Source organism: Lissotriton helveticus, chromosome 4_1 (genome assembly GCF_964261635.1).
Source record: "Lissotriton helveticus chromosome 4_1, aLisHel1.1, whole genome shotgun sequence".
In the NCBI taxonomy this organism is placed as follows: Eukaryota; Metazoa; Chordata; class Amphibia; order Caudata; family Salamandridae; genus Lissotriton; species Lissotriton helveticus.
Genome location: NC_136063.1, coordinates 1216003820 through 1216031296, shown reverse-complemented (window position 1 = coordinate 1216031296; position 27477 = coordinate 1216003820). Strand labels below are relative to the sequence as shown.

At 43.2% G+C, this 27477-nt stretch overlaps 1 protein-coding gene across 1 annotated transcript in view; it reads right to left on the bottom strand.

The window, feature by feature from the left end:
• The window catches only part of LOC144829050 (uncharacterized), a 491023-nt gene that overhangs the window by 418741 nt on the left and 44805 nt on the right, over positions 1-27477 (bottom strand). Inside the window, exons 4-9 of the mRNA XM_078687792.1 lie at positions 14951-14972; positions 13201-13293; positions 6943-7079; positions 6744-6857; positions 3553-3586; positions 3178-3220 (exon numbers count right to left, since the gene is read on the bottom strand). Coding sequence (XP_078543918.1) covers positions 3178-3220; positions 3553-3586; positions 6744-6857; positions 6943-7079; positions 13201-13293; positions 14951-14972 — 443 coding nt within the window. The remainder of the gene's footprint in view (positions 1-3177; positions 3221-3552; positions 3587-6743; positions 6858-6942; positions 7080-13200; positions 13294-14950; positions 14973-27477) is intronic.

Below are 27477 nucleotides of genomic sequence, written 5' to 3'. Positions count from 1 at the left end.
TGAATGGAGTCCTTTCCATGGACCCCGGGCTGGACTACGTCGAGTTTCTCGTAGTCGTCGTCCTTCGAATCGCGTCGGTATGGAGTGAAGTCGCGTTCGATAACGATACCGTCGATTTGGAAAGGAATACGCGCCGGTTATAACCTTCTTTGTTGAAGTCGGTCCGGAGCGCTTCGATCCTCATCCGAACCCGATGGCGGAAAAAAACAATCTAAGGATGGAGCCGATGCCCATGCGCACTAACACCGAGAGGAGGAGTCACCTATGACGACAAAGACTTCTCCAGAAGAAAAACAAAGTGCAATCATCCGAGCCCAACACCAGATGGCGATCTATTCATAAATGTACCATCTGCAGCCCATATGCCTCGAACATATTTTTTCAAAGTAAATTTTCGTAAAAACCACTGGAGCACATATCTTGAGACATAGCAAAGGCACATCGGGCTACGAGTCCCTACAATTTTGCCAAGTTTGGTGGAAAACCATTCAGCCGTTCGGGCTAAAAGTGAGTCCAACCGCCCTATGGAAATTAACATGGGGAGAACACGTTTTGGGACCCCCCTTTTATCTCGGCCCCCGCATGACGTATCCCCCCCAAACTTTCAGGGAAGGAGCGGAGCGCCGCGAGGCAAAGTTAAGGAAAATGTCAGGAAGATTCCTCAACCGGCGCCAAAGTTATTCCCAATAGAAAACAATCCTAACTATATATACCTACTGGCTATCGCCAGTAGGTAATATACACATATATATACATATACATATACATATACACACACAAAGGTTACAGGGATGCAATAGTTAGGCTGACATATCACTCGTACTAAACCAGATAAATTCAGCATTTCTAGTTAGCTAAGCTAACTATAACTTGCGTGCCACAATGCACTGCTTACGACCTCACATATTACATCACTCCTGACATGGTCAGTGACATCACTGATAACATCATACAGTGACAGTGTTTTTTTTAAATGTTTATGAGTTAAATATATATACCAAGGTGTACGAGTGCCATTATCGATGATTCAAAGGTGGGCAAGGTTCGGGGTTGCCCCTAAATACTAAATTTAGGGGCATTTCAGGTATGTACAGGTTGGGACAAATGGGCCCCTTCATTGGGGTGGGTACACTCCCTATTATCCAACCCTCCAGTGGGAGGAGTGGGGGGGGGGGGGGGGGGAATAAGCCTCACTCTAGTTGGATGGGTGCCTCACCTCCCCAACCTGAGGGGTTGGGTTGGTAAAGGTGGGGGGACACTTCTCCTCCTAGCTTGGTTTTTGCCACTGATTCACCTGCACAAAGTGGGGGTTAGAACCGGTGGGGGCTAGTTTGCTGGGCGCAGAAAATGGCTGGGTAAGCTCACAAAGTCAGCAAGCCGTTGAAGCTTCCCCATTGTGGACCCTGCCCATCCTGGTGGAGGAGGCTTATCACCTTGACCCAGGGTGTGCTTTGTTTCAGGACACCGAGAGCGCCTCCTGGCTGGGTGGGTTGTGTCAATTATAGGACTTTGGGGCCTGAGACAGGATTGGGATATGAAAGGTCACAGATGTGTGGGCGTCAAACCATAGGTTATCCATGAAGCACTTTTCAGGGAGACTGTAATCCACACAGTACAGTTTTTCCACTATTTGCAGTTAAGAAAGGCACTAGAGACATACAAAGAATCCTAACCCAGTGCCGACATTAACCCCAGCAGTTAAACTTTATTATAGAAAGGCTAGAAGCCAAAGATATCTACATGTTACATAAAGCACTAGTAATAAATTCCTCCGTACCTCTACAGGTCTTGGGTAACAATGGGAGCAAGATGTAGGCACACTGGAGAATGAAGATTGGATGGGGGCAAAGATGGTGCCCAGACAGCCATTTCAGCATGGTTGCCCTTCATATAATTTAAATAATGCCATAGGGTTGCTTATACCCCAAAGGGGTGGTTGAAAACTGGGCGGGGGTGCTAGATCCTAACGGTTTGAAATGTGGTACAAGCAGAGGCATATTTTTATATGTTATGCGGGAGTGTCCAGGTACAAATTCATGTTGGTCCCATTTATTTGCAACTCTTGAGCCTATGATGTACATCCCTGTTGAAAAACATCCAACATTATCGATCCATAAGGAATTAATTGGACAAAAAAAAAGGAGAGGGCATGCTGGGTAGAATAGGGTTAGTGGTGGCTAAAAGGGATACTGCCCTTCATTGGATGACCTCAATAGCCATCAATGCCAGAATACTGAAGAAGCATGGATGGACTATTGTGAGTTGGCTGATGAGTGTCTACAAGTCAAGGGGTTGTCCTTACAAACATCTTAAGATTTGGGGTACATGGAGGAACTATTCTGCCAACTTGCACTCTGCACTCACGGCTGCTGATGTGGTTGTGTGGCACCTGCAAGAGGCCAGGGGTCATGAAGATGACATAACAGGATGATATGCAACTAACTTCACTTGGTTTAATTAGGGGGTGGGAGTGCAGTTAACCGTGCTGCATTGAGTTCCCTCATTTTCTTGCTGGTCTGTTCAGTAAACATGATGAATCAGTTAAGTCTTAAAAAGTGTCAACAAATAGATTAAAAAAAAATCTTAATCAAGATAATAAAAATCATTGACTTGAATAAAAGCCACTAAAGTATACAAAAAGGAAATGCTTGAATTCATCTAAGCCACTGGTAATGACTTGCTGCATCCAAATCACTATTTTGCACACCATGTCACCTCAGTTTGAACCCAGTCATATGCAAATCTTTCTTTACCCTGCTCCAATGTTAACAGTCCAGCTCGAACTGCCAAGCTAGGTTTTCCCTGAAACGGAACACAAGCAACCCAGAACCAGTTTCACACTAGCAATGGGCTCATCAGCCAAGTACAGCTTGGTTACAGTGGCACATAAGAATAGGACCAAGCTGTACCAGACTTCAAGAGCCCTAACTAGGGTTGACCCGGTCTTAGGTTGCTTGCGTTCTGGTTCAGGGAGGGCTTGGCCTGGCAGTTCGGTCTGAACTGTTCCCATGAGGAGCAGGGTGAAGACTGATTTGCATATGGCTGGGCCCAAACTAAGGCGACATGGTATAAAAAAAACTATGGACTGGGATGCGGCTCAGAGCAATTGCCAGAGGCTAAGATTAATTCAAGCATTCCATCCATCACCTTGTTAGTGAATAAAAGCCACACATTTACCTTTTTTTTCTCTTTAATGCCTCTGGAAACTCACGAGGAAAAGCTAGAACATGGTAGAAAAACAAATAAAATTCTTATTTTTTATATTAGATGGAGGTACAAAAGCAAATTTGGCAGCGCAACAAAGCACTGAAGCAGAGTAGTTGAGAATTCAGAAAAAAACTGAATAGAGATCTAGGACAGGGGGTTTTAGAAAACTAACTTGAATGAGCCTCAAACCAAGTAAAGGATACAGCTTAAAATGTGCTTTGAATGATATAGAATATGTGTTGTAGAAAAAAGTGCTGGTGCAATAGTGATTCTTTTAAAAGTAAAAAGAGACAGTGATGACATTAATTTGCAGAGTAAAGAACAGGGTAGAATTCGAATACTTACAATCTCCTGGATCACCTTTCAAAAGTGGTTCAACCTAAAAGTGATAAAACACAGGTACAAGAAACAGTGGATCATCATTGGTCATGGAAGTTGAAGCTTGGTGTTCATTCAGAAGATGACCACCATAAACTATCCCACTCCACACACCACCCCCATACACCCAAAAGAAAACGCAACACTGTTCACTTGTGCTTCAAACTGTACAAATATGGCCAATTTGGCATTCTCTGAATGATTGTGCACTTCACTTTCAATGGATTTCTGCAGCACTGTTAAGTGCATAGCGTACATTGCAGATATGGTTTTTTGAGTTCATATAGCTTGACATCCTGTGGCTAATTCAAGATTGGCACTTTCAAAACCTACAGAAAGATTCAGGGCCTCGTTAGCAGAGAGTAGCCAATATAATCCAGCCAGTGGCCTTTCAACATGCTGGGGACATTGCAGGGTTCTGTCACACCCTAAACCACCAGAATATTTCCAAGGAACAAGCATTGGCATAGCCAATAGGTCTCGCCTTTGGGGCCTTATAAGTGTTTAACCATGCAACAGTTAATGTTGTTGCACCGAGGACATTATGCTGCATAACTAAATACTTATAAGATCCCAAAAGCGAGACCTATTGTCTATGCCAATGCTTGTTACACTTGTTAACACTGTCCATGCATTGGTTGCACCTCAACTGTTAGAGTAGAACACTCTAATATTTAGCAATAAGCAACAGAAAGAAGGCCAGTCAATCTCTGCAAAGGACTGTGCAGCAACACGTGTTGCTGTGCTTTGAGTAACTTTTGAACCGCTTGCGCTAAAAACAGTTTCTTTCTTAATTAACATCTGCAGATTATGCAGATGATGGTGGATTATGTTCCAAATCTATACATTATGTATAAAGAACACTGCAGTCACACAATTACATGATTCCAGTGGACCGGAACATAATTTACACTATATGCTCACTCAGTATAAGTTACAAAATTATAATCTCTAAAGAAATAAAAGATGCAAAGGTTTGAAACAATGATCTTAACCGTAGAAGGTGTACAAAACTGAAATTGTGTGGAAACCACAGAAAAATGATTTGATCTGTTGTCATCAACAATTAGAAAATTAAAAACAGCATATATAAAAAAATATCCAAGTCACTCAAGCACCCTCGAGTTCACAATTTAATTTTTATACAATAAAAGCATGCATCTCACGTGGGAGTATCGCACAATCAGCCAACCTAAAATCGGTTACTGCAACACATAATGAGATTGAAATGCCCAATGCAGAGCACACAAACCCAAAATACAACCTCAAATGTAATTTGCCTTGCATAGTATTAGTTGTCTCCGAGTTCACAACCCTCAATCTGTTAAAAAGTGTAGCAAATAAATTTGGAAGATAGAGTATAAATTCAATATCTAAAATCTTTGGAAGTTCGAGATACTATCTCGGAAAGGAAAGTGGATCCGAAAAGCCACAAATTGTTTTTCGAATGCTTTACCCAAGAAGGCGAGGTCTTCTGCATCTGTACTAAAAACCTAAGTGGGGAGCATACCCCTATTTTATGTCTAGTCCCCAAATAAACAAAAAGTTAGATCAAAAGCTGCCTACTATTAGGTTCCGAGAAGGGTTGACAACATTTATTGAGAAGTTAGGCGGGGAATTGTTTTAAAGAGATATTACTACAATGGAGTCAATATTTTTAAAGACATACATTCCGTTTACGGAGTACTATTTTTAACATTTCATACAACCATTTTACCTTACCAACCCCTGTTTTTTTCTGAAGCTCTTTAGGGATACAAAAATAGCAAGGGTACTCGCCCAGAGTTTTGACTCACCAAGTGCTACCAAATGTAGGCAGACTGCTTTTGGAAAGAACAATCGCCAGGGTCCTTCCTCATGATTTTGCTACAGTGACACCCTTTTAAGAAAGGAGTATGCTATATAGACTGGTGGAGATTTTAAGTAGACATCTGTCACTCTGATGATCCACACAAATCTCCCTCTGTTTTACTTAAGGAATGACTGAAAAATTCATTTTCAGCACCCTTTGAAGCCAATCGGAATTCTCTGCAGGAGTTATCAACTGTTCCCCTAGTGATGAAACGAACAGTTTACTACTTCACGACAGGGGTCAATATCCCAAACTTATGGTATCAGGACCTACTTTGAAACCCTCAGACTGCAGCCATGGTCTTGCAGCGGCTGCCAACCTACCTGCTTTGTGATAGATTGTATTAGTGTTCTCAAAAAGCACACCACCCGGTATTCCCGGACACTGAAGGCGATACTACTGTGCAGATGTGCTCCTCCAGTCAAAAGGAAGGGAGGTGAAAAAGTAGTAACAGGAAAAGGATGGTTGGATGGCAGGGTGAAAGAAAGTACCAATGCCAAGGTGATAGGATCAATGGATGCATGGAAAGGTGAAAGGATGGGTGAATCAATGGAATGACAGAAGGGTGGACGGGTACATGAAAGAATAGATGGATGAGGTGGGAACTAATCGATGAGTGAACAGTCTGAAGGGTGTATGGATGGATGTGTACATGGATGATAGGACTGATGAATGGAATGTTGCAAGGGAACCGGGATAAATGAAAGGAATGACAGGACAGATAGGATGGCAGGAGGAATGAATGGATAAAGGATAAACTGCTATATGGGTGAGAGGATGGATCGACAGAATAGCAAAACAATAGATGCATGAAGGATGAGGTGGATGTAGGCTAAAAGCATGGACGGATAGATGGCAGGGTGAGTGAGGACTCTTCTAGGGCGACTCAGGCTTGCTCAAAATCAAATGGTTACGGTTAAGTGGGGAACTCCAAAAGCTTACCCTTAACTTAAGTGAACAGTGAAGGCAGAATACCACTTTTAGAACACAGAGGTTGGACAGGACAATTTCACTGTACAAGAATGAGTACAACAACAAATGCTTAGCACTACACTCTGATGAGCATAAACTGCTAGCCCACCCTACCCTAAAGAGAGCATTTCGGGTTCTCATTTTTGCCTCTGTAAACCAATAGGAGTTGCCTGGACTCTATACAGTGTACCTCGTGTTGGTCCACTAAATAAAGAGCCAGCTTCCTAAAAGTATAGTTTAATGAAATTTATTGTATCACAAAATGTAAACAATCAAACCTAAACCCACATGACAAGCACTATAGGAAACTTTACAGAAAATTGACCATACTTACACGAAACATTTTTAAGCCTCTGTATCGTTCAATCTCCAATGCCATTCTTCTCAGGAACTGGAACAGGGCTTCGTTTGGGTCCCGGTTTTTTGCAGTGAAAGGAAAATGTTTACTCTGTTTAAAAAATAAAAATCTAAGATAAAAACATGACCAATCAGGTTTTAAGGGATTTAAACACTGTTTGAAATGAAGTACTTACAATGTAAGCCTTTCTATGTTTCAAGCCATTGAGATGCACGATCATAGGGACCAACTTTGATCTGCTTCCACATAGCTCACAGTTATAATCAAAGTCTGCCATTCTTGGGCGCCTGTATTCAACCACATACTCCAAACCTGGATGAAAAAAAAAAATTATAACCCAAAAATAGATATAGGGTAGTACTACAGCACTTAACAGCATTATGTAGGTTTTGTAAATCAAAGACTACTTAAAAGAAAATTACAGTTCAGAAATTCCTTGGGAGGAACCAGATCAGAAACCTTTCAAGGCAGCACGTTTATTGCCACTTGCAGCAAGTACTCCAATTCATGAAAGTGATCCAGGTGGCATTTGATACTTACATGATGAGATAAAGATACCCACCCCGCCCCCATTAGATTCTTTAGGCACAAATGGCTAACAAAAAGATTCTAATGCTGACCCTACACATGTAAAAGGATATGCCATGCAGCACATAACAGGTTAGATTACTTATGCCCTCTGGTAATGCCCAGTGGCAGTACCACAGCACATGCTCTAAAGCTGAACTTTGGATTTCCTGGTAGGTCGAAGTATGAAAGGCTTTTCCCCTGACAGGTTTGCACTAGGCGTCCACATGTTGTGCTTCCAGACTAATTCGATGTACTGATCCAACCTCGATTAGGAGTTTAGGACAATTGAGTGGAACGAACCCTCAGCTGGCAAATTTAGAACATAGAATAGTTTTTTTTTTAAAAAGACACAGAAATAATAGGCCCCAACAAGGACCACACACCCCCATGATGTCACTGCTGCAGTTCTAGGCCCTCGAGATCAAGTGTTAAGTCAATGGTTTGGGAAACAAGTACACTTATACACAAGCACCAAGAATTGAACCCCATGTAGTTGCTAAAGTTTTTTGCAGTTTTTAAATTTTTTTTTACATATAGGCCCACATAAAAATCCAACTGTCCATCGTACACTTTTAGTGTTGTGAAATCACTCACAAGAAATGGGCATAAGCAGCACCCGAAGGTTTCACTAATTCCAAATAAAATGATTCAGATATTGGAATTCAGCCAAAAGAACCCAAGCACATGCCAGGGGTGTGAAGGTATAAAACCTTGCAGTGTTTGTTTAGACAGAAAAAGGCTGATACTAGCATTGTAAGGGCACAGGTGGGCAGATAACGTGAAGACTCACCAGCTCAACCCAGATAATACCGATTAGTTCTTGGCTTTTCTTGGTGTTCTCGGACTAAATAGAATCATGCATTAGCCGGGTTTTGTGGAGGGCTTCTTCGCATCATGTTGGCTCCCCCGACCGGGAAAGTTCAGTTACTCATGTTGACAGTTCTCTGTGTACCTCCCCCCACCCAGCAAGATTTCATGCAGTAATGTAGATGTTGGCTGAGCCTGGAGGGAGAGTAGTAATCCGGTACATGTTCTAGTACTGACAACACGTTTGATCTGCACTGGTGAATATGCCTTCCCCACAGGGCACGAATGAGTACAGTGGAAGACTGAGGGGGTCGGTTATATTCTGGTGGCCCAAATCAAAACCCAGCTAGCTGCCTTTTTAAAATGTTGAAACACTTAATCAGTCTTCGAGAAAGAATGGTCTCTTATTTGTAATCCTAGTTCGCTCTCAGGGGAATCTCCATTGAAATCATAAGCACTGAATTGTCCGCCCATGTGCAGGGACCCGAAGCACTTTTTTAAAATATATGCTTTTTTAGTGTACACAGTCGCCTAGTCTAGGATATCATTTGTTTATAACGTTTTGAAGCATATGAAGTCTATATTGGTCAATTAGTTTAATTTATATTTTTTAAAGGTCAAAACATCAAAAAAAAATTCCGGGAGTTGAATATTTTCTTTTAAATATCCGTCATAAAAACATTTTTTAAAGAAATGGAGAAAGAATGGCAATATAGACACAAAAGCTGCAGTACTGTAGTTACAAACACTCACACTGCGCCTCTGAGGGCTCACAGCCCTCTAGTGCCCCAAAATGCCAAAAGATGGCAGTTAGCCCAGTTGTTTTTATATAGCAAAACAAATCATGCAAAAAAAAAAATTTATATTAACTATTTTTGTCTCTCCCACCGAGAGGAGGGCAGGTTGTTATGGATTTCAATCGAGATTTCCCCAAGAGAGAACTAGGATTACAGGTAAGAAACCATTCTCTCTTTCTCTCAGGGGAAACTCCATTGATAACCATAAGCACTGAATAGAATAGCAAGCCCATCCCTACCAACGGTACCTGCAAAGTAAAAGATGGTCTATCCAAGCAAAGATTCCTTATCCTACTTCAGCATCTGTTCTAGCATCAGAGTCTAACCAATGAGCCTCGTAAAAGTGTGAACAGACCTCCATGTGGCTGCTGTACACATTTCCACACTATGAATGTTTCCCATTAAAGCAGTTGTTGCTGCGTTCCCTCTGGTAGAATAAGCCTTTGGTCTACCAGTCAGGGTTTGGTCTGCTCTCTTACAGCACAATACAATGCAAGCGACTATCCATCTGAATATAGACTGTTGAAATACAGCTAGATCTGTATGTAAAGGGACATTATTTACAAACAATTGCTCGATTTTACGAATATCTTTTGTTTTGACTAGATAACATTTTAAAACCCATCTCATATCTAAAGTGCAGAGAGCTCTTTATGGCAGAGTTAAAGGATTCTAAAAGAAGTTTGGCAGGATAGTGGTTTGATTAATGTGAAAATCCTAAACAACTTTGGTAAGAATTTCGGAGATGATCTTATAAATACCTTATTGCTATGAAATATTACATATGGATCACGGGACCATAAAGCTTAAACCTCACTAACCCCATGATAATTTGACAACCAGAGAAGCTGTTTTCCAAGAAATTTGCTTTATGGATAGGTTTGAAAGGAGCTGCAATGAGACATGAAACTAGGACCTTCAACTCCCTAGGAGAGGCTATTTAACCTCTAAACAGCATCTAGCTTGCCTTTCAGACAGCGCCGAGACACCTTTGTGGTAATCGCTCGCAAACAAAAATTCTTAACGTAACATAGGAGACGGGTGGCGTATTTGTGGAAAGACTTTAATTATACCTTCTAAGAAGTCCTTAATAACTGAAATTTTTTAGTGAAGAACATTTTCTGTAAGCAGTAATATACACCAAATGGACTTTAATAGAGGAAAATTGTAAGACATATTTAGCCAAATTAAGTATGGTAGTAAAGCTTCTTCTTGGCACATGCTTGGCTAAATGTTCTTGTCAGAACACCAGATACAAAATCTCTCATTTGAAAGAATAAGATGTTAGAGTAGATAGACGTTCTGTTTCTTTTAGAATGTCTGTGCATTCTTGCAGGTAATTTGTATGTAGATGTTGTGCGAATTCAGGAGCCATGCTGCCAAACTCAAAGAGGGAAGTTTAGGATGGACAAAGTGGCCTCCGAACCTCATGAAAAGGTCTACACAGCAGTCGGTGTGGTTGTTCCGACATGTGTAGGACATTTGTAAACCACCACTATCTGGGCAATTCCAGAGCTATCAATATAATTCTGACCTTCGAGTAACAGTTTGATGATTATGGTCAGAATAAGGGGCATGGGTGGATCAGCGTAAAGAAAAGTGCCAGATCAGTTGATCAATATGGCATTCACTAAGGTCCCTGGTTGGTAGAACTGAACAGCAAAGTCTAGGCATTTTTTTTGTTTTCTGTGGTCGCGAACAGATCCACATGAGGAAAACCCCCAGGTGCAAAAGAAGTCTTGAACGACTGAGTCTTTTAGTACCCACTCATGAATTTCTTGAAGAACCCTGCTTAGGGAGTCAGCTTGTGTATTTTGGGCAGATGGGTTACAGAAAACCGTAAGCTACTGGCCAGGAACCAATGCCATATTTTTTGGGCTTTCATTGATAAGGTTCTGGACTTTATCTCTTCTTGTTTGTTCAGACGATAAATCATTGTTGGGTTATCCGAATGAAAAAGAGGGATTCAGTCTTGAAGGATAGCCGGAAGGACTTTAGAGCCAAATCAACAGCTAATAGCTTCAGAAGGTTGATATGGTATGTCATTTCTTTTGGGCACCATGTGCCTTGTATTTGAAGGTGATCCATGAGCACTCCACTCTTAAGTATTTGGCAATATTTGCCCTGTGGGTAACAGGAGGGGGGTGGGGGGGGGCAGAGGCTCATTTATTGGAGCCTGCGGGACGTTTTTCTGCTTCAGCCATTTGATGCCTTCCTTTTGGTTGACTCCTTTGATGTTGCTGGAAAGGCCTTGTTGCAGATGGTACTGGTGTTCTCGAAGCCACTGAGTGGGTTGAACCCTCTGAGAGTAACGACACCCTCTCTCGCAAGCCTTGTGAGGATGTTTTCTCTACTCCTAACGTTTCTGCAGATCAAAGGCTTCCAGGGTTTCCATTTCCTTGCAAGCCATTTCATCATCTGTGTGACTCCCAAATAAAGTGGTGTCAGAGAAAGGGAGATTGAGAATTCTGTGTTCAGCTTTTTGTTTCGGAGCTGTCAAATGAAGCATATAATCTCTCCTGAAGTTAAACTGTGGCAATAGATATGAGCTGCTAGCAAGGAAGAACCTGCTGAGGTTCAGATTAGACACCATAATGCTCTCATCCATAATTTCTATGAAGTCTTCCCTGTGGTCCCTTGGTAAATCATCCACTAATTGTTGTAGGGAGTCACATAAAGATCCGTCATATCTTCTTAAGAGGGCAAAAGCGTTTGTAGACTTCGTGTAGATAGCTATGGTTCTGCATACTCTGCGTCCCATAGAGTCCAGTTTACTGCTTTCTTTTTCTGGTGGGATAGTTGATGATGGGTTAGTTAAGTGGACTTTCCTTGCAGCTAAGACTACAACCGAATCAGGAGGATCATAAAGCAGAAATAATGGGTTCTGCTCAAGAGTTTTGCATTTTTTCTGAAGCCTAGATGGAGTCGCTTCATCTGAAGTTGGTGTGAGTAAAGCCTCCATAGCTGGTTCCAACAATTCTGGACTTAAGTATAAATCAAAGTATTTAGCAACATAGCCTTCTTTATGGGCTGCAAAATAATTCTAACAAATTATGTCCCAGTTTTGGCCTTCCTGAAGTAAGCCTAATGCGTACACTAAAGAAGATGAATTTTAACGGAGTGCTCTGGGATTCCCGCATATGGGCAGGACTATTCAGTGTTTATGAAGGTCAATGGAGATCCTCAGAGAGAAGTGCATCTTACTGTTGCTCTCCCATACACTGGAAAAAGGAACCACAAGGTTAGGCCAGTTGGAACTGGTCAATGTGTATTCAAAGTCAGACACAGTCCAACACCGGTTAACCATGCCTTGTTGGCCTGCAACAGCACAGGGGGATAGGGGATGAGGGTGGAGTTGCAAATGAAAAGATGGAATCTAAACAACCAAATGATGCGGGCTGGGAGCTGCCCTTCACAAACACAATCTAGTGAGTGAAGCACAATGGCCATGTAATCTACCCACCTGCCCTGCCCATGCATCCCCTCACACACACAGAAGTTAAGCAATCCCAGATATGGGGACATATATTCAAGGAGGGCCAAAGGACAACCGGTTAAAGACTCATTGCCATGGATCATTAATTTGCTGCCAACATCCCACTTACTACACAAGCCGGGGTTTCAAGGGAAACACATAAAAGGCACTCCTTGATTGTGGAGTAGTGTGGCTCACTGGTTAGAGGCGGCAGACCCGGGAGCAGAAGTCGGCCCGGGACCAGGGTTCAATTCCCGACGCGGCAGGGCCGTGGACTTGGGTCAGTGGACTCTATAATTCTCGCTTCGGTGCTTACTCTAATCAGGGGTTCCACTCTGCAACTCTGGGCATTAGCTTGCCTAATCTCCACAACGGCCCCATCAATTCCGGGGATGCCTGGCTCCACCTTGGGGACTCCCAGCAGGGACCATCCCACAGGGAAAGCCAGGACGGGTTCCCCAGAGTTATACAGCGCCAGGAAACCTACGGACGGGTAGCAGTGCGCTTTACAAGCTCAAATACAAATACACACATTTGATTAGATTGTTACATTGCATGTTTGATGCTGAACCACACAGAAAATGATGTAGCACTTCCAGTGTACTTGTCAAGTGCTTTAGAAAATAAATTCTGGACTAGTCAAGTAAGCAAACACAGCATTTCCTAAGATCCAAGCCTCCAAATCTGTGTAAACATATGCATTACACTTTTACTCCAACTTTACAAACAAGGTACTTTTTGGGAAATTATTGCCCTAAATAGGACATAAATGGATACAACATACCTACAAGAGGCTCTCTCTCTTTTTCCTCCACATAATCTGTAAGACACTTTACTTTCTGCATTATCCTTTCAAGCTCCTCCACCTTAAATCCACCTGTGAAAGGGAAAGGAGAAACATTTATTTTAACATCTAGTGGTGGAAGCATAAATTCAGAGTAGGCAACAACAATAAACACGTTAGCATTTTGCAATTCATTCACATCTTAAGCAGATACGTGCTGTAGCAGTTCAATGAAGTTTACTGATAATGTTGAAGCATAATTTATCAAGGTGTAGAAAAACCACATTTATCAAGGTGTAGAAACACACACACTCACCTTTCCTGTACCAGTACAACGACACTTAACTGACCAGTTGCACAAACAAAAAGTAATGAGTATATTAAGTAGCACATTAGTACACTATCATATACAATGTTCATTGAGATCTCTGAGAAAAAGGACACCCAGTGAGCAACTGATAATGTAGGAGGCACCGAAATTAGGGAGCGTTCTGAAACTAGGTGTCACGGTCACCACATTCAGAAAGGATTATTATATGCATAATGTGTTAAATGCTTGTTGGTAATTGGGGGGGGTAGAGTTCAACGACATGGGCGGAACTTAGTGTAGTTAAGAACATTTAATCTTTAAAAAGCAACACAATAAGAAATGCATTGCCTGCATGTTCAAAATGAGGCTTGTTTATAGCAGCAGATAGTCTTCAGTAGTGAAGGTGGTGTTCTTGGAAAATATTGGATACATATTATATGCCTTTTTGGTATAGATCTCAGCTTTTACATGACCGATGAGTGAGTGCTATGCACAGACATCAAAAACCTGCATCACAAACCATATTTCACGGGATTCTCATTTTTCAGCAGGCTTTCATAACTGATTTGCATCGGCATGCATACATACATAGACTAAACGTTTTGGACCAGGGCAGAAAGTTTGTAAAAGAAGGTAACAGGTTGCAGTTATGACTGAGGACCCATTTTAAGGACTAACATGAAGATTCTCAGCTATACAAAAGGAGGCCACATATGGCTGACAAATAAGTGAGGCAAGTGAAATGGCTATGCTTATTCTCATTTGTCCCCCGTTATACGTGGCTTCCTGTTGCATCCTAGAGTTTCACTTGTTTCCACCTGTTCCCAGACACTGATCTCCACAAACGCAAGCAAGGCACTTATCACCAATCACTGGGCAGAAAATAGAACCACAAGGCTAGCCATTTTGTGCAACAAAATAATTACATCACATTGAGGGCAGGTGTCAGCCTGTATAAATCTGGTCTCAAAACTAGCGGTTGAACACAACTGAGAAAACAGATTTCAAGATATAATACTGGAGAAACTTTAACCATTTTAGAGGCCAATCACGATTTGAGGCAATTTTTCCAATTACATCTGCGTTTGACATTATATGCTTTTTTCCCAGTTCAAGGAGATTATTTTTTATTAGTGAGAGATGAATGATCGGTTACCAAAAGTATATTTCTCCCAAACGAGATAATCAACGCTGATTCTTTGGCAGACATTCCACTTAAGCAAAAAAAAAAAAAAAAGTGGCCTCGGAGAATAATGTTCCCATTTGGTTCCACACATCAGAGACGACAACTAGTTTTCGGGCCTTAATTTGGAGGAAAGTTACAGGCTCAAGACACACCTGAGAAGAGCATGCTGTAGCGTTTTAACTTTGATTAACATTTATTTGCCAAATGCCAATGTCAATGAAACAATTTCAAATCAAAAACAGAAATTAGCTTACCAAACATCATGGCTCTCTCTTTCTGTAAGTGGGAGTAGACGAATCATTTCCAAAATGAAAGGGGGAAAAATTATTAATTCATTTTATGTACTTAAACACTGTACTGTGTAACAAAGACCAACTTTTCTCTAAACAAAACACCAACTAAAACCTTTCAATATTCTGTATATAGTTGCAGCACGTGTGGAAGCTCTGGATAAAACAACACACCCAATATTTAAGAGAAAGTCCATTTTAAGGTAGCGGTAGAAATATCGGTTGGAACCAGGACATAAGGGTGACTGAGAAGACACAGCCAGGGTAAAAGTGGATCTTCAAATTACTAACGCCAGATTTGGAAAAATTCATCCTTCGTTGAGCAAAATGCAAACAAACCTAATTATATAAAATTAACAACGTTATCAAAGAGCTAAGCATTAATATTTTCGATGCAAGTGCGTTAGCTACCGAAATTTAAAGAACTGACCAGACCAATTTAAAACCAAACCCAGCATTAAATACATTAATTTGTAAAACTTTAAAAGATGCAACCCAACACTATCGCACAATGTGTTAACTTGATAAGTCTAACTATAGAAAAAATATACATATTATATATAATAACCAAGTATTATGGGTTCTATGGTGACCTAGTGAACTCAAAATAGGCTGAAGCTGGAGGCTGAGCATAAAGATGTGGATACCTTTTTGTCCCCCCAATGTGCAGGATTCTTCCCAAATATACATTCAGAGCAAAAATTATACGAACATGTTCACAAACATATGTCAAACACTGGTCAGACACATTAAGGCACACTATTAGTAAATTGCAACATCCAAATTAATAGAAAAACATGCGCAAGAGCATCAAACTAGACAGATAATAGTGCTAGCTCATTACAAAAAGCAGACTGTGAGCTTATCAAATACAACACAATGAAATCGACAGTCTCAATTTCTAAACCAGTATTTCTGTCTAAAACATCTAAGCAGCTTTCATTTACCAGTATTTTTTCAAATGGGTAGGGGAAGATTTTCGCAGGGATTTCTAACTAAGAGCAATATGTTATTAGCGTTTAATGAAATTAAGGAATATGCTACTTACCAGTATGCATCTGTTCTTGGCATGTAGGGCTGCTGACATTCATATCTGTGCATAGATCGCCGCCTAGTGATGATTGCACATTGTTGTCCTGGAAGAGTCTTCGAAGTATCACGAGATAGGTGGCTCTTCCCTAGACTACAGTGCGCATGGGCATCCTCTCCATCCTCAGATTGTTTTTCGCCATTGTGGCAGAGATGTAGTATAGTACAGAAAGATGTCCATGCAAAGAGTGAATGTGTAGCTGCGACAGGCACCGGGGAGGTGGGTGGGCGATATGAATGTCAGCAGCCCTACATGCCAAGAACAGATGCATACGGGTAAGTAGCATATTCCGTTCGAGGCATGTGGGCTGCTGAATTCATATCTGTGCATAGAATGTATAGCAGTATCTCCCCTAGCGGTGGCCGCCTGTGTCAGCTGCAGCAGTCTGAAAAGGAGTTTTGAGAACAGCCTGTCCTAAAGCAGCTTGCTGTTTGGAATGTACATCTACGCAATAGTGTTTGGTAAATGTATGTATGGTTGACCATGTGGCTGCTCAACAAATTTCGTGTAAAGGAATATTTCCTAGGAAAGCCGTGGATGCCCCTAGTTTGCATGTAGAATACGCCCTAGGGAGAACTGTTAAGGTGCGTTTTGCTTTTAAATAACATATTTGAATGCACTTAACGATCCATCTGGCTATACCTGATTTTGAGATAGGGTTGCGGTGAGAAAGCAACAAACTGTTTGGTCTTTCGAAATGCCTTTGTTCTATCTATATAGTATAGTAGAGCTCTCTTGACATCTAGAGTATGCAAGGCCCTTTCAGCTACTGTCAGTGGATTTTGAAAGAACACTGGCAGTTCTATTGTTTGATTTATATGAAAATGGGATATCACTTTTGGCATGAATTTAGGGTTTGTTCTGAGAACTACTCTGGCATGTACTTGACTGAATGGCTCTTGAATAGTTAGGGCTTGTAGCTCACTAACTCTTCTAAGTGAAGTAATGGCAATTAGGAAAGCCACCTTCCAAGTAAGAAATTGTAGTTCGCATGAGTGTAGTGGTTCAAAAGGTGGTCCCATAAGGCTGGTTAAATTGACGTTTAGATTCCAGACAGGTAAGGTGGGTGTTTTGGTGGAATTACTCGTTTGAGTCCTTCCATGAATGCCTTTATTGCTGGCACTCTAAACAGTGAAAGGTGTTGCCTGTTTTGGAGGTATGCTGCCAACGCAGCTAGATGTATCCTGATGGATGAGTAGGCTAAATGGCAACGTTGTAGGTGCAGGAGATAGCAAATGATGTTTTGTGTAGAAGCATCTAATGGGTTTATGTTTTTGTAGTAAATGACGAAACGTTTCCACTTTGCTGCATAACATGCCCTTGTAGTGGGTCTTTTTGCCTCTTTGATAATATTCATGCAGTCTGGAGGCAAGTTGAGGTATCCGAATTCTAGGATCTCAGGAGCCAGATCGCCAGGTTCAGCTGTTGCGGATCTGGGTGTTGGATTTCGCCACGGTTCTGAGTTAGAATACTGGGTGTGAGTCGCAGTCTCTGATGAGGCACCACTGACAGTTCTAGAAACGTTGTGTACCATGGTTGCCTTGCCCACGTGGGAGCAACTAGGATTAGCGTCCGGGAATGTTGGCACAGTTTGCGTGCCACTAGCGGGATTAATGGCGCTGGGTGAAAAGCGTACGCAAATTTGCCGGACCAGTTCATCCATATCGCATTGCCCTGCGCCTGCGGATGTGGGAACCTGGCGGCAAAGTACAGGCATTTTGCGTTTGCGCTTGTGGCAAACAGATCTATTTCCGGTTGTCCCCACTTCCGGAAGAATGGTTGGAGCACATTGGGGGGGAATCTCCCATTCGTGCATTTGTTGACTGTGTCTGCTGAGGTCGGCTATTTGATTGTCCTTGCCTGGGAGGTGTTCTGCCATGAGAAACATGTTCCTCTGAATGGCCCATTTCCACACTCTTTGAGCCAGGTGCGACAGCTGTGGGGAGTGTGCCCCTCCCTGCTTTTGAATGCAATACATAGCTGTCATGTTGTCCGTCCGGATCAACACAGTTTTGTTGCCTAATTGTTTCTTCAACGCTTTTAGGGCTAGGAAGATCGCCATCAACTCTAGAAGATTGATGTGCATTTTTTTCTGTTGTATAGTCCATAGCCCCTGGACTGTGTAATGCAGGACATGGGCTCCCCAGCCTAGCAGGGATGCGTCCGCTGTCATCACTATTTGTGGGACAGGCTCTTGGAACAGTCGTCCCTTGCAAAGGTTTTGTGGAATCCAACAATGCAGAGAGTTGTATGCACGACTGGTCACCAACACTAGGTCTTTTAATTGTCCCTGAGCCTGGTTCCACTGCCTTGCTAGGCACTCTTGTAGCGGACGCATGTGTAGTCTGGCATGAGGGACTATAAATATGCACGATGCCATCATGCCTATCAGTTGCATAAACACTTGAGCTGGCAATGAGTGTTGTGGCCTGAACGTTTGGATTAACATTTGTATACTGTTGATCCGTGCTGCGTTGGGGTATGCCTTTGCCGCTAGTGTATCTATTGTCGCTCCCAGGTACTGTTGGACGTGGGAGGGTTGTAGGTGTGACTTTGGGTAGTTTAGTGAGAAGCCTAGACTGTGCAGGAGATGAATCGTTCTTGACATGTGGCTGGCACATTGCTGGGACGATGGTGCGTGTATTAGCCAATCGTCCAGATATGGGTACACATGAATGTGTTGCCTCCTGAGATGTGCCGCCACTGTTGCTAGGCATTTGGTGAACACCCGTGGAGCTGCTGTGACACCGAATGGTAGGACTTTGAACTGGTAGTGTTGTCCTTGAATTGTAAGCCTTAGGTACTTTCTGTGAGCAGGGTGTATTGGTATATGAAAGTATGCGTCTTTGAGGTCTAGAGTTGCTAGGAAGTCTCCCTGACGCAGCAATGGCAAGACTTGTTGCAGAGTGAGCATGTGGAAATGCTCTGATAAAATGTACAGGTTGAGGGGCCTGAGGTCCAATACTGGTCTGAGTGAACCGTCCTTCTTGGGAATGAGGAAGTATAGCGAGTATACTCCCGTTCCTTGATGTTGGAGTGGGACTGGTTTCCATGGCCCCCTTTTGCAGCATACTGATGACCTCTTGCTGCAGTAATGTTATATGTTCCTGTGACATTGGACGGTGTACGGGTGGTATGTTGGGTGGTGTGGATATGAGTTCTAGGCAATAGCCATGTTGGATAATTTGCCGGACCCATTTGTCTGTAGTGATGTTTAACCAGACTGGCAGAAACTGTTGTAGACTTCCCCCCGACCGGTGTTATATGGTCTGGGGGTAGTGCCAATAAGTCACTGTTTGGTGGTAGTGGAGGATCTATTGGCATTGCCTCCACATCCTCTGCCTTTGTTATTATTTCCTCTGTATCCACCTCTGTGTTCTTATTGTATGCGGATTGTGTATTAGACTTGTATGTGGAGGGTTGCTGTGATGCATTACCTCGCGCTCCTCCTCTGTAAGTGGAGCGACGAAAGGAGCCCCTGTGTTGCTGGGACTTTGCAGTCTCAGTGTCCTTTTTAGGTCTCGGCTAGAAACGCGTTGAAAGCGCGTTCTCGCCAGAGAACTATAGTCGGCGTCTCAGAACGACGAAGGGAGACAAGACCTGGCCGCGCGCGTTTCCCCATAGGATAACGTTGTGCACGCGGCCAGGTCTTGTCTCCACAGCATGGCATGGCATGGCAGACCGGATAGCGTCGCGCGGCTCTCTGGAATGCAGGGGGATCTGCAGAGGGGCGCGCGAAGCTGATAACAGCACGGTCTTGTTTTTTCAATTATTGTGGCCAGACACGGGCCGCGATAACTGAAAGCATATGTGCGCGTGCACCACGTCCGACTCACACAAGCGAGAGCACTTTAAGTGTGACTTTTTTTGGAGCAACGACCGCACGTTTTCCTCTGAATAATGATATACATGCATGGCAGCGCAGACAGTTCAAGTAACCTTGCTTTAGGAATGATCAGAGAAATGTAACACAATTTAATGGTTTCGTTTTGTAGGTATTATTGTAGCTGCTTAAATTATCACAAATCTCGCAAAGACCTCCGGAACGCTTCCCAATCGAATATGTGTATTTCTCAGAGGCACAAAGGCACACTCCTTGGACGTCGAGTGTACTCACACACACCTCGGTGCAGGTGCACAAAACCTTGCCAGAGGCGCGAGGACTAGCTTCCTTTTACAGGCTCGAGGCATTAATTGCCATGTTTTAAAAGTAATTATTCCTCCCTTTTAATGAGAGCGAGCACCGTGTTTCCCCAGCACGGATCCCTGTCCTCCAGCGAGCACCACCCAATAAATGCCGTTTAACGGTTCTTTTCTTCAATTAAAATGCGGCACGGAACGGTTTGGGAGTGTTTAAGAGGTGCTTTCCAACTGAAAGACAGGCTCCCACGCCATTCAGGGCTGTGAACTTGAATTGCCGAGGGGGAAATAACATCACCCAGCACGGCAAGTTCCAAGCAGGCAGCTGCTGATTAATAACTAAAAAGAGCTGCTGTGCATGGCCCTTAACAACTTGCGACCGAGCACGGACCTGTAAACATTCTGGTCTTTGCTTGTGCCCGATCCCATGTAACAGCCACAGCTCTACCCCACCACACACAGCCACAGCCCCCTCATCTGGAATGGCGTTAACTTTTCACCCCCCCCCCCCGATCTCCCACCCTTCTTCCACCCCCCCTCACGCCAGCATCGGACTAGCCTTCGTAGTGTGTTGGGGTATACCAGCGTGGGGCACTATACACTTGAGAACTGTGTTCTGCTGTACAGCGCGTAGACGCACGTAGTGCCCCACCACAGGTACCAACAACCAGGAAAACAAGCATTTGCAATGCAATAGGTGTCGCATTATTAAAGTTTGAGGTATTGGCATTGCTAAATAATGCAACACCAATAGCTTTTGTTGCAGTTGGTGTTGCAATATTTAGCAATGCCAATAGCTCAAACTTAATTAACCCGAGACCTATTGCATTGCAAATGCTTGTTCATTTTGTCCAGAATGGAGTCAACTGCTGGACCAAACAAAAAATCTGGATTTATAGGCTGGTTAAGTAAGGATTGTGGCCTGTACCTTGTTTTTAAATCCAGAAATGCAAAGCCATGCATGCCTCCTAAGCAGTACGCTTGTGTTGATAGATCTGGCAGCTGTATCTGCAGCATCTAGAGAGCATTTAATGGAGGCATTGGTGGTGAGCTTTCCTTCCTGTATAAGTTCATCTGCCTGGTCTTTGTTGGGCTCAAGTAAGTGTTGGAGAAGTTCCTCTAAAGTATTGTAGTGTGCCCGGTCATATCTGGCTAGCAAGGCCTGAGTATTGGCTATTCTCCATGAGTTTGCTGCTTGAGCTGCCACGCTCTTGCCTGATGCTTCTAAAATTTTGGACTCCTTGTCAGGAGGAGGAGCCTCTCCAGTAGTTTGGGAATTAGCACGCTTTCGTGCGTTGGATACTACTAACGAGTCTAAAGGTAGTTGGTCCTTGATGCAAGTAGGGTCTACTGGTGCCGGCCTATACTTTTTTTCTAACCTTGGGTTAATGACACGTGCCCTAGCAGTGTCTTTAAAAATGTCATTTGCATGCTTTAGGACGCCCTTTAACATGGGGGAGTGTTTTGACACTTTTCTGATGTAGCTAGCGTTTCAAATAGAAAATCTTCTTCTACAGCATCTGAGTGCATGTCAACATGATGGTAGGTTGCTGCTCTATTAAAGAGTTAAAAGCTACTGTGTCCTCTGTGGGTGATGGTCTTACAGGGTATACCGTAGGGTCTGTAATGGGTAGAGTCCCCTCATTGTCTGGCTCACCCCCCCACCCCATGGTTGTATATTGGGGTCCACATATGGGTCTTGTGGGTATCCAAAACCCCCTTCTGCATCCTGATCCTCATCTAGGTTGTGGTCAGAGTGTGCAGGTGAGTATGGGGCGTGTGGAGTAGTAGGCATAGCAGGAGAGAGGTTGGAAAAGAATAGGAGAAGTAGAACAGTCCCTTTTCTTTTTGAGAGGACTAGTAGAAAAGTCTTCCGCAGGAAACGGTCTTTTCTTCTTTGTGTAAACAGTCACTTTCCCAGTATCTGGGTCAATATATATTTTGGATTGATCTTTTGTGGAGGGATCTGGATGGATAAGCTCCTCTTCCACAGTCTTATGCTTCGGCGCCGATGTCTTTTGTTTAACTTTTTTCGGGTCGATGCCTTTGGTTGTTTCGACTGTTTTCGGTGCCTGTGGTGTTTTTTGCGGATGACCGACCGGTTTTGTCGTCTGGTATCCTTTATCGGTTTCACCACTTTTATTGGACAGAGCGTCTGACGGTTCGGTAACTTGTTTTGGCTTTTGAGGTGTCTTTGGAGCCTGCGTCTTCGACTCGATGTGTTTGGTCTGTGGAACCTTAGGTTTCAGTTTGACAACCGTTTTGGGCGTAGCCCTTTTCTCCTCGGTGACCGGCTTTTTCCCCTTTTTTTGACGGTCGAAGTCGATTTGGTCGATTCGACGGCCTTAGGCTTCGAAGGCTTTTCTGGTATGGTGGCCTTAGGCTCGGCGCCCTTTAGTTTTGTGACGCTCTGTTCGACAACGTTCGGTCCGAAGACGGTCGTGTCGATTACTTTCGGTTTTGATGGAGCCGGCCTTGGATTATGTGTCTCAGAAGGCTCTTTTTGTATGTTCTTAGCCGGGCGGTAAGGCAGGGCTGTAGAACCAGTATTTAGGTCTTGGCTAAGGCCAGCGATGCCTCGACCTGAGTCTCCGATAGGGGTGTAGTGTCTATATGGGGCGGTGTACTCACGGTTCGCCCCTCGTTGTCATCGGAGTCGTCTTCGACAGCTACGATGTCATGCTCATAGTCTTCGATAGACGATTTCTTCCTGTTAGTCGATATAATATTCAGAGTCGTGCTCGGAGTATTGGTCTTCTAGATCAGAGTCTTCGGCGCGTGCTAGTTCTTCCTCATCGTCGACCTCTGCATTTCTTGACTCGCCGCCCGTCGATTCTGAATCGTCTTTTTGGATCGGAACTAGGCACAAGCTAGACAATTATCTTCATTATGATCTGGGGATAGACATTTGTTGCACACTGGATGCTTATCTGCTGTGTGCGGGAATTTAGAGTTGCACTGCAGGCAGTACTTGAATGGACTTAATTCCACCGACCGTCAATCCACGTGGCGTCGAGAAGGCCTAATGGCCCGAATCGACGACCAGAGTGCAAACAAACGTTGAAGAAAGTACTTCGGTACCGATCGAAACAATACCGACGCAAACGAAGGCCTTTAAGGCCTTTTAGAAAGTTTTCTTTGATTCTGAACTTGGAGTGCTGGAAGTTACATCCGAACCCAATGGCGGAAAAAAACAATTTGAGGATAGAGAGGATGCCCATGCGCAATGTAGTCCGAGGGAGGTGCCACCTATCTCGTGATACTTCGAAGACTCTTCCAGGACAACAATGTGCAATCATCCGGACCCAACCCTAGGCGGCGATCTATGCACAGCTATGAATTCAGCGGCCCACATGCCTCGAACTTTTCTTTTCAAAGGGAAAGCTGTGCCTCTGTGTGATGTCTAAACCAGCATGCCAGTGGCTCAGGAGCCACGGAAAAACGAAGGGTAATATTCTGTCTTTCATCATTGCACGGGCACTTTTTTAAATTAGAAGATGCAGCCATGACTACTTACTGGTCCAGAGAGATGGAGCACACTGTACCGGAGACCAAAGGACTGTGGTTTCCTGAAGCGGAGATTAGCTAGAGCCCGGATTACTCACTGGTAATAATATCCATTACTCCAGGTACTACTCTTCATTGTCATACAGGGACAGACTGGCATATAGGGCAATCAGGTAGTGCCTCAAGGGCTAGCCTGAGATGTGTGTGTGGAACATTTTAATTTTTTTAGCAGTTGTGGGACGGATGGACCAGTTCTACTAATGGGGGCCACTTTTATTTTGCCACCCAAGCCTATTTTTATCCTAGTCCGACCCGGTTGTCACACACCTTAAAATGTAGGTTAACCCCTCTCCTCAGACATTGCCCACCTAATTTTTTTCTCTAAAACCTTCACCTACAAAAAGCTTGGCCACACCTTGCTCATCCTGTAACTAATCAACGAAAATTCATGTGCACTAGACTATCCCAGGTCTAAGTGGGCAGGTGGAAGGACTTGAACATAGGGCAAAAGGACTTGGAGTAACAGGAATGTTCAATCACAACAGAGATGCTTAGAATACAACTAAGGTACAAGAGACAGATAAATCTGCACTAAGGATTACAGCACCAGAGAATGTGGTCAAGAGATGTAGTTTTTAGTGAGACAAACAGGTTAGGAGAAACTCATGTAAAAGCCCTAGAGCCGTCTATAGTAGAAACCCCTTGGTCTGTGCCGAGAAGACAGACGCATCCCTGGGTAATTTTCCCTTTAACAGATCCAGGAAAAGGAACACCTGCTAACATGTAGGCCAGCGAACGGGTAAGATGAGTCCATGTGTGATGGTAGACACCACAGGCTTATAATCTAAAAGACCATGTCCAAAAGAGACAAACAATTCAACAGATAACTTTTGCCACATTACTTAAACGACCTAAAGGATACTGCTTATCAACAACATATCAAGCTGTTAATAAGGGTTCACCTGCACATTTTTGTGCTGCTTGCAAGTATAACAAACATCTACTTAAACCTATTAGAACCCTGCTATAGAGCGGAGGGTGGACGGTGAAACCAGAGGCTGTCCTATTTTGAAGACTAAAAGCCAGATTATTTTTGGGGTTGAAAGCACTGCACTGGAGTGGAATTTGTGATGAAAAGGCTTAACTTTCAGGAGTGAACGAGCCCCTAAGTCAGCATAGAAGGTGCAGAACAAAAAGGAACTGACATTACACCGGGTTGGGCAATAGATGGCGTCAGTGCTGCCATCTAATGCCACTTCCAGCATCAATATGGAGCAGAGCAGTGCCCCATATCACAAATGTGAGGTTAAAATTTCCGGATCCGGTCTGGGGCATGGAATTATTCTACAGGTGAATAATCTACAGCAGAAGTAGACAGAGGCATGCTCTTCATCTACAAAATTACCGGTTCACACAGGTATATCGCCATGGATGTGACAATCAAACGGACAAACTGTGAAGGTACCCAGCAGACAGTACTCACCATCCTGATGATAGTGGAGCAAAAAATTAGTGAATACAGAGAATATTAAGTTGCAGGGGGGCAGCGATAACACAGTCAAAGCATTAAGAGAGGAAAGGTGTGTGTGATGCCGTGAACAAGAGTCAGAGCGGAATTCCACAAGCTTGTAAATGGGAGATGCATTCTAGTTCTTATAGACGAGTGCATTAAATTCCAGATGAGAGAAATAGTACCAGACAGAGTTAGAGTGCACTACTCATTCCTCTATAGACTCAAGACAACTGGAAAGAAAATATTAGAGTACTTTGAACAAAAAATTGATTATGTGTGGTAAGCGGATTTTGTGCCACGTTCTTTACGAAGCAGAACATTCCGCTGTCTGCAGTGAAAAACTTCAATAAACAATCTAACATATTTAGTCTGTCAAGTGCCATGGGTAGAAAATCCCAACGGAATAGAAAAAAAAAGATGGAAGTTAGAAGATCTAGAAGAGAAAAAGTTACCCTGAGAAAGTATGCATTTAAAAGTGGTGAAAAGTCCATCAAAATTAAGCTTTGGCCACACTTCTCCGATGGAGGCGTGTCCACCCTCAATCTTACATATGGCTGCTGACACCATAGCAGAACCCCTCTGGAAATTATTTAATAATATAATTCCGGATTCTATCCCCATCCTTGAAAACAGGCCATTATCAGACCTCTTTTGAAAAAACCTAATCTTGATCCTAGGGACTGTTAAAACTATCGTCCCATCTCCCTGCTCCAGCAAAAATCCTGGAGCTACATCTTACTAAGCAGCTCATGGAAACTGCAGAACATCAAGCATTGGATTCAGGAGGCATTGTGGTACAGAAATGGCTTTAATATCAGCTACGGACTAGATCAGGCGCACAGTAGATGAAGGACAAGGGGTAGTGTTAATCCTCTCGGATCTGTCAGCAGCATTCAATACAGTTTCTCCTACTCTTCTGCTGGACAGACTCCGGAGTCTTGGCATTTCACATCAAGCACTTGCCCTTCTGTCCTTATTTCTGACAGGGAGATCCCATTGAACAACGCATTAGTTTTAAATCTCTCTGTATGGTACATAAATCATTGTACGCTCCCTACCCTTCAAGGCTGAAGACCGTGTTCAAACGGCACTCTCCCAGCAGACCATTACGTTCTTCGCTCCAAAAGCAACTATTGGTACCAAGAAGTAGGGGGACAGAGCATTCCTCGGTGGCAGCAAGCAAACTCTCGAACTCCCTACCCCTTGCACTCCGCTCCATCCCCCTTCTGCTCCCATTCAGTAAAGCCCTTAAAACCTGGTTGTTCACAGCCTAGTGGTGAGCTGAAGTTCTCTCTTTATCTACTCTCCATGGTATGTACGGCGGGTCTCTAGCGCCTTGATGCCTTCGGGTGAATGCTGCACATTATAAATATCAAAATCAAATCACACTTCTGAATAAAAATGGAAGAGGGGCATAGCAAAGTATTTAAAAAAACGTTATATGCATGTACAGAAGCACCCCTCAATGTACCACAATATACACAATGGGACACATACTATTTTGGCATCCTATAAATATTACAATGAACAGACCCTTCCCCAAACCACCAGCTCGGTCAAACGAGGGAGAAAAAAAAAAAAAAACAAATCCAGCCAAATAGGAGCAGTTAGACACACAACAATTGTATGAGAGTGCGAACAGAGGGTGATGGGTGGGCCAGAGTTACCATGGTCCCAGAATGGCAGGAGGTGGGAGGAGATTAAAATCTGAAATGCCTCAATGTTCATGAAACTGAAAGGCTCTATAGGCAATTTGTTAATGACAACTGAGGACCATCCTAATACCATGGACAAAGTGCTAGACTGGTAAAGTATCACTAGTATGTTACAAAGCCATGTAACAATGCAATCAAATACAATAGACCAAACCAAATCGCGGACACAGTCAACTCAATCAGTCAGAAGCAATTAAGTGCTACAAAAAGAGAGATACAACTTCCAACCAAGCCACCACTCATCACAAAGGCTGAGAGACCGAGTGGGAATTGAAAATGGAGGAAGAACGCTATGAAACATGTTTGCAGGGCTCGAAAAATCTGAAAAATGGTACTAGTCCTGCAGGTCTAGTACCTTGAAAAATCTCCTCGACCTAACAGTAACCTACTTGACCTCTGTCTCTGAAAGCTGAGCAAATGTGACAAAGATAAGATTTAAAGGCATCTTTATTGCTCATTTGCTTTGTGAGCCATAAAAAGGCCTTTAAATCTGGTTATCTGGTCACATTTGCTCCGTTTTCAAAGA